Genomic DNA, 7,500 nt, shown 5'->3' with positions numbered 1-7,500 from the left:
CACACACACACACACACAGGCAGGGGGAGTAGTGAGCACATTTTCATTACTCAATGTCGAGCACAGGAAACAGAGGAATGTGAAGAACGCCACATCTGTTTTTAATGAACACGAACAGGGACTAAACCAGGACTAAACCAGGACTAAACCAGGACTAAACCAGGACTAAACCAGGACTAAACAGGAACAGGACTAAACCAAGGACTAAAACCAGGACTAAACCAGGACTGAACCAGGACTAAACCAGGACTGAACCAGGACTGAACCAGGACTAAACAGGACTACCAGGACTAAACCAGACTGAACTGAACCAGGACTGAACAAACCAGGACTGAACCAGGACTAAGCCAGGACTAAACCAGGACTAGACCAGGTCTAAAGTAGAACTAGACCAGGACCAAATCCACAAATGAAAGTCACAGTTCTGTTTTTAATCGAGACCTTTTCAGTAGTCATAGTAGTTGTAGTAATTACAGTTGCAGTAGTAGTACTCGCAGTAGTAGTACTCGCAGTAGTAGTACTCGCAGTAGTAGTACTCGCAGTAGTAGTACTCGCAGTAGTAGTAGTAGTAGTACTCGCAGTATCGCAGTAGTAGTACAGTACGCAGTAGTAGTACTCGCAGTAGTAGTACTCGCAGTAGTAGTACTCGCAGTAGTAGTACTTGCAGTAGTAGTACTCGCAGTAGTAGTACTCGCAGTAGTAGTACTCGCAGTAGTAGTACTCGCAGTAGTAGTACTCGCAGTAGTAGTACTTGAATCAATAAAAGTCCCTGTTAAAGTGCCTCTGGATGTTTCAGATTCTCTCAGATTTATTCTGCAAATGGACGTTTCAGCTTCAAACATGTTTCAGTCGTTTTTATTTCTCTGATCTCCACATTTCAGCTCCACTGGGTCCTGCCCACAGTCCTGGTTTAGACCTGGTTTAGTCCTGGTTTAGTCCTGGTTTAGTCCTGGTTTAGTCCTGGTTTAGTCCTGGTTTAGTCCTGGTTTAGTCCTGGTTTAGTCCTGGTTTAGACCTGGTTTAGTCCTGGTTTAGTCCTGGTTTAGTCCTGGTTTAGTCCTGGTTTAGTCCTGGTTTAGTCCTGGTTTTCCTGAGTCCTGGTTTAGTCCCTGGTTTAGTCTGGTTTAGTCCTGGTTTAGTCCTGGTTTAGTCCTGGTTTCCTGGAGTCCTGGTTTAGTTGGTAGTCCTGGTTTAGTCCTGGTTTTAGTCCTGGTTTAGTCCTGGTTTAGTCCTGGTTTAGTCCTGGTTAGTCCTGGTTTAGTCCTGGTTTAGTCCTGGTTTAGTCCTGGTTTAGTCCTGGTTTAGTCCTGGTTTAAGCCTGGTTTAGTCCTGGTTTAGTCCTGGTTTAGTCCTGGTTTAGTCCTGGTTAGTCCTGGTTTAGTCCTGGTTTAGTCCTGGTTTAGTCCTGGTTTAGTCCTGGTTTAGTCCTGGTTCCTGGTTTAGTCCTGGTTTAGTCCTGGTTTAGTTTTTAGTCCTGGTTTAGTCCTGGTTTAGTCCTGGTTTAGTCCTGGTTTAGTCCTGGTTTAGTCCTCCTGGTTTAGTCACAGTTCCTGGTTTATTCCTTCATTCACTCCAGACCTGGTGGTGTAAAATACTACTGTAGCCACAGCTGCCCTGGGGCAGACTGACAGAAGTGAGGCTCCAATCCCACACACCCCTCCACACACACACACACACACACACACACACACACACACACACACACACTCCACTTTCATACAAGGCAGTGTGGGCGACGTGTCTTGCCTAAAGACACAACAACAGTTTTTGTGACTGGTGCCTCCTGTGGCTCATCCAAGTCCAGACCAGGACCAGACTCTGAGCTCCTGAGATCTGACAGGATCAGGCTTTGACAAACTGGTGTGGCCACAAGTCTTGATGACCTTCAGGACTCTGGGGTTGCAGGTCTGGTTCAGGTCTGGTTCAGGTCTGGTTCAGTCCTGGTTCAGTCCTGGTTCAGTCCTGGTTTAGTCCTGGTTCGGTCCTGGTTCTGACCCTCTTGTTGGCCTTCAGGACTCTGGGGTTGCTGGTCAAACGCCTGGAGCGTGGAGGTAAAGCCGAGCAGCAGAGCCTTTTCCAGGAGAACGACTGCATCATTCGGATCAATAACGGAGACCTGAGAAACATTCGATTCGAACAGTAAGACCCCGGGCGACTGGGCCTGTGTGACCCCCGTCTGACCCCCGTTTAACCCCCGTTTAACCTCTATTTGACCTCTATTTAACCCCCGTTTAACCCTAACTCCGCCTGCTCCTCCTGCTCTGCTCTAACCTGGACTTTCCTTTAAGCTCCGAGGCGTTTGGTCCCTGAACTCAAACTCCTGTTTAACTTCAACTCAAACTCTTGTTCTTTCAGTGTTTTTATCATTTACAGAATAAACAGAACAAAACTTGATCTGGACGTTCTGTAAACCTGCAGCGAGACACGTCCGACCGGTGTGGAAAAGCTCTACACACACTCTGGGACATTTCTTGTGTAAATTTGGACAAATCAAGTGTTTTTGTGTAAATCTGCAGAGACACGGGGACGTCTGGACACGTTCCATGTGTCTCTATCTCTCTGCTCTGTCCTGCTTTAGGCCCTTTTTTCTTTCTTTTCTGATTCTCTTTCAATGTTTCAAACGGTTTAGAGGATTTTAAAGCTGCACTGTGTAACTTTTCTACGGAGGGTCTGACCTGGACTTGGGCGTCACCTGTTCTCCACGGAGATGAAAACAGTTTAATGTTGTATTTTTTATTTATGTGTTCATTTATTTTGCTTGTGTAAAATATACAAACACTTTTTTTATTGTTATATTTTAAATCCTCCACAGTATAAATACTTTAAAGTTGAACTTTACAGAATAAAAAATGACGTTTACACTCGTACATCTGATTCAAACACAATAAGAGTTCACTGAGACACAAACGACCAACGAAAACTGCGACTGTAAAACCGCTCCACACTGCAGCTCTTTGAAGCTCCCAGGTTTTTATTTCAGTGACTCCACGACGTTTCACAAACTCTGAAACAGAAAACGCAAAAACTCCACGAAGAAGTAGAACAAACCTCATCTGAAGCGTCCTGCAATCCTCTGAGACTCCGACTCCCACAATCCTCTGAGACTCCGACTCCCACAATCCTCTGAGACTCCGAACTCCCTGCAATCCTCTGAGACTCCAACTCCGACTCCCGCAATCCTCTGAGACTCCGACTCCCACAATCCTCTGAGACTCCGACTCCCACAATCCTCTGAGACTCCGACTCCCGCAATCCTCTGAGACTCCAACTCCGACTCCCGCAATCCTCTGAGACTCCGACTCCCACAATCCTCTGAGACTCCGACTCCCAATCCTCTGAGACTCCGACTCCCACAATCCTCTGAGACTCCAACTCCCACAATCCTCTGAGACTCCGACTCCCACAATCCTCTGAGACTCCGACTCCCACAATCCTCTGCTCTGATGTCATTTCCTGGAGTCGTGTTTTGTTTTTTTGTTTCATTCAGACAGAAAACACTCTGTTCCACCTCGTGATGTCATCGTGTGGTGCTCCACTGTGTTTTTAAACTCCACACACCTTCACTAGAATCATCCGGATCATTTCAGAGCCGGAGTTTCTTCACCGACCTCCACTGAACTGAAGAGAAAAGGAAACTACCCACTTGATGACATCACGAGGTGGGACAGAACGTCTGGAGCTTTGCAGATGTAACAGACGAATAATAAAGAAACACTCAAACAAACACAACTCCAGCTCTGAGTGTGAACAGAACAACAGAACAACAAAACAACAGAACAACAACAGAACAACAACAAGAACAACAACAGAACAAAACAACAAAACAACAAAACAACAAAACTTTAGGTAATTAGAACATTAAATCTTTATGTCTTTAAAACATTAGAACTTTAGAACATTACATCTTTAGATCTTTAGAACATTAGAACATTAGAACATTAGTCCATATAACGTTTTAACATTAGATAATTAGAACATTAAATCGTTAGAACATTAGAAACATTAGAACATCAGAACATTAAATTATTAGAACTTTAAAACATCAGAACATTAGACTTAAAGCTCAGAGTTCGTGTGGTTCTTTAAGTCTCTGGTGACGTTCTTCAGCAGCAGAACTCACGTCAGATCTGATGAAGCCTCTTGAGTCTCCTCTATCCTCTGTTCTCTTTTCTCTCTTTCCTCTCGTTCTTCTTCCTCTTCTCTCTCGTCTTTTCTTTCTTTTCGTTCTCGTGTTTGCGTCTCGGGGAAAATCCTCCGTTAAATCTGTTCTGTCCTGAAACCTGCAGAACGACGCTCCAGAGACGACAGAGCGCCTCATCTCTCTTCATCCCTCCATCTCTCTCTCCTCTCTCTCTTCATCCTCTCTCTCTCTCTCTCTCTCTCCAGACGAGGTCCCGGGGCGAGGGGCAGGTGGCGCTAACGAGGCGCTGGAGCTGCTGACGGTCGACGCACGAACGAGCGCACGATCCGCCTCGCCGTTAGCCCGGATCTGTGTCAGAGAGAGAGAGAGAGAGAGAGAGAGAGAGGGATGAAGGAACAGACGAAGAGGAGGAGGAGGAGGAGGAGGAGGAAGGGGCTGATTCAGGAAGTGTTCATTAAGATGTCAGTCTGAGAAGGAACGAGGGAGAGAAAAGACGTTAACGGAACTCTCTGCTCTGGTGTAAAGAGTTTTATCCACAAGAGAAGAGAGGCGGGGCTTAGATTAGAGGAGAGGCGGGGCTTAGAGGAAGAGCACAGGCGGGGCTTAGAGGAGGAGGAGGAGAGGCGGGGCTTAGAGGAGGAGGAGAGGCGGGGCTTTGAGGAGAGGAGGCGGGGTTTAGATTAGAGGAGAGGCGGAGTTTAGATTGGAGGAGAGGCGGAGCTTAGAGGAGAGGCGGGACTTAGATGAGAGGAGGGGCTTAGAGGAGGAGAGGAGGCGGGGCTTAGATTAGAAGAGAGAAGAGGCAGGGCTTAGAAGAGAGAAGAGGCGGGGCTTAGAAGAGAGAAGAGGCGGGGTTTAGAGGAGGTCAGAGCGTTTTACAGAATCGCGTCGGTGTCGGTTCCTGCAGCTGATCTCGAACCAACTGACGTTTTCACGCTGAAAATCAGAACGTTCAAGAACCGAAAAGTTGGTTCCTCCACAGCAGATGTTTGTCCTCAGCAGATGTTTCAGATAAATTCTCGCTGCTGTTGATGTTTTGATCCACGTTTGTTCTTTTCCTCTTTCGTTGGGTTTTGTTTTTATTCGGTGGTAAATCTTCTTCTTCTCCGTCTGTGGACGATCTTCATGTTTCTCGTTCTCCGTTAGAACTTTGGTTCCTCGTCGACCTGGAGCAGGAACCGACACATGAAAACATCTCCAGAGTCGTTTGTGTTCAGAACTGTACAAATGCCACATATATATAATTTTAATGCCTCACTGTGGAACATTCCGTATCTCCATGGAGACGGCCTGGTGCCCTGCCCCCCAGCAGAAAAGTTACACAGTGTCTCTTTAAACACGTCCAGTTATTTCTTCTGTTAAAATCCAACAGATGCAGAAACGGATTTTGTCCTGGTTTTTGTTCTCACTGTTCCTCTTCTCTCTCTCTCTTTCTCTTCTCTCTTCTCTCTCTCTTCTCTCTCTCTCTCTCTCTCTTCTCTTCTCTCTCTTCTCTCTCCTCCTTCTTTTTTCCGCAGAGCTCAGAACATGTTCCGTGCGGCGATGCGTTCTCCTCTCATCATGTTCCACGTCGTTCCGTCGTCCATGAAGTCTGAGTACGAGCAGCTGTCCCACCCCTGCTCCGGCCCCGCCCACCCGTCCCCTGTCCCCGCCCACCCCTCCTCTGTCCCCGCCCACCCCGCCCTCTGGCCCCGCCCACCCTTCCTCTGTCCCCGCCCACCCCGCCTCTGGCCCCGCCCACCCGCCTCCGCCTCTGGACCGGTTCAGCCCGGACTCTGTCGGCGCCGGCTCTTTCTCGGGACCGGACCGGACTCCCCACCGGACTTCCCGCTCCCAGAGCCGCCCGGAGCCGCCGGAGCCGTACGCTCCCGCCGTGCCCCACCCCCCCGTCGTCTCCGCCGCCAAACCGCCCACCGGCCACGCCCCCCACCGAGCGCCGGCCAATCAGACGACAGCGGGCGTCACCAAGAAGATCGGCAGGAGACTGAGCATCCAACTGCAGAAAGGTGAGTGTCAGGTGCACTCCCATGTCAGGTGCACTCCTGTGTCAGGTGCACTCCCTGTCAGGTGCACTCCCTGTCAGGTGCACTCCCTGTCATGATGATTTTGTGTCAGGTGCCCTCCCTGTCAGGTGCACTCCCATGTCAGGTGCGCTCCCTGTCGTCATCTTGTGTCAGGTGCACTCCCTGTCATGGTTTTATATCAGGTGCACCCCTGTCATGTTGGTTTTGTGTCAGGTGCACCCCTGTCATGGTGGTTTTGTGTCAGGTGCTCTCCCTGTCATGCCAATTTTGTGTCAGGTGCGCTCCCTGTCATGATGGTGTTGTGTCAGGTGCGCTCCCTGTCATGCCAATTTTGTGTCAGGTGCGCTCCCTGTCATCATCTTGTGTCAGGTGCGCTCCCTGTCGTGGTTTTGTGTCAGGTGCTCTCCCTGTCATGATGGTGTTGTCAGGTGCGCTCCCTGTCATGATGGTGTTGTCAGGTGCATCCTGTCATGATGGTGTTGTGTCAGGTGCTCTCCCTGTCATGATGGTGTTGTGTCAGGTGCCCCCTGTCATGATGGTGTTGTGTCAGGTGCGCCCCTGTCATGATGGTGTTGTGTCAGGTGCACCCCTGTCATGATGGTGTTGTGTCAGGTGCGCTCCCTGTCATGATGGTGTTGTCAGGTGCGCTCCCTGTCATGATGGTGTTGTGTCAGGTGCATCCCTGTCATGATGGTGTTGTGTCAGGTGCACCCCTGTCATGATGGTGTTGTGTCAGGTGCACCCCTGTCATGATGGTGTTGTGTCAGGTGCCCCCTGTCATGATGGTGTTGTGTCAGGTGCACCCCTGTCATGATGGTGTTGTGTCAGGTGCACCCCTGTCATGATGGTGTTGTGTCAGGTGCGCTCCCTGTCATGATGGTGTTGTGTCAGGTGCGCCCCTGTCATGATGGTGGTTTTGTGTCAGGTGCACCCCTGTCATGATGGTTTGTGTCAGGTGCGCCCCTGTCATGATGGTGTTGTGTCAGGTGCGCCCCTGTCATGATGGTGTTTGTGTCAGGTGCGCCCCTGTCATGATGGTTTGTGTCAGGTGCACCCCTGTCATGATGGTGTTGTGTCAGGTGCCCCCTGTCATGATGGTGTTGTGTCAGGTGCACCCCTGTCATGATGGTGTTGTCAGTGCCCCCTGTCATGGTGCATGCCCCCTGTCATGATGGTGTTTGTGTCAGGTGCACCCCTGTCATGATGGTGTTGTGTCAGGTGCACCCCTGTCATGATGGTGTTGTGTCAGGTGCGCTCCCTGTCGTGGTTTTGTGTTTTTTTTTTGTCGTTTTTTTGTCTTTTTTTTTTTTTTTTTTTTTTGTCGTTTTTTAATAA

At 49.3% G+C, this 7,500-nt stretch overlaps 1 protein-coding gene across 1 annotated transcript in view; it reads left to right on the top strand.

The window, feature by feature from the left end:
* Nucleotides 1-7,500, top strand: part of LOC110161924 (partitioning defective 3 homolog) — a 50,334-nt gene that overhangs the window by 13,393 nt on the left and 29,441 nt on the right. The window contains exons 6-8 of the mRNA XM_055151421.1: nt 2,014-2,139; nt 5,659-5,806; nt 5,850-6,147. Coding sequence (XP_055007396.1) covers nt 2,014-2,139; nt 5,659-5,806; nt 5,850-6,147 — 572 coding nt within the window. The remainder of the gene's footprint in view (nt 1-2,013; nt 2,140-5,658; nt 5,807-5,849; nt 6,148-7,500) is intronic.

The sequence above is a fragment of the Boleophthalmus pectinirostris genome, unplaced genomic scaffold (genome assembly GCF_026225935.1).
Source record: "Boleophthalmus pectinirostris isolate CB_2022bp ecotype Guang Dong unplaced genomic scaffold, ASM2622593v1 HiC_scaffold_16, whole genome shotgun sequence".
NCBI lineage: Eukaryota > Metazoa > Chordata > Actinopteri > Gobiiformes > Gobiidae > Boleophthalmus > Boleophthalmus pectinirostris.
The sequence above is the reverse complement of the archived record's forward strand: the minus strand, read 5'-3'. Positions and strand labels throughout refer to the sequence as shown.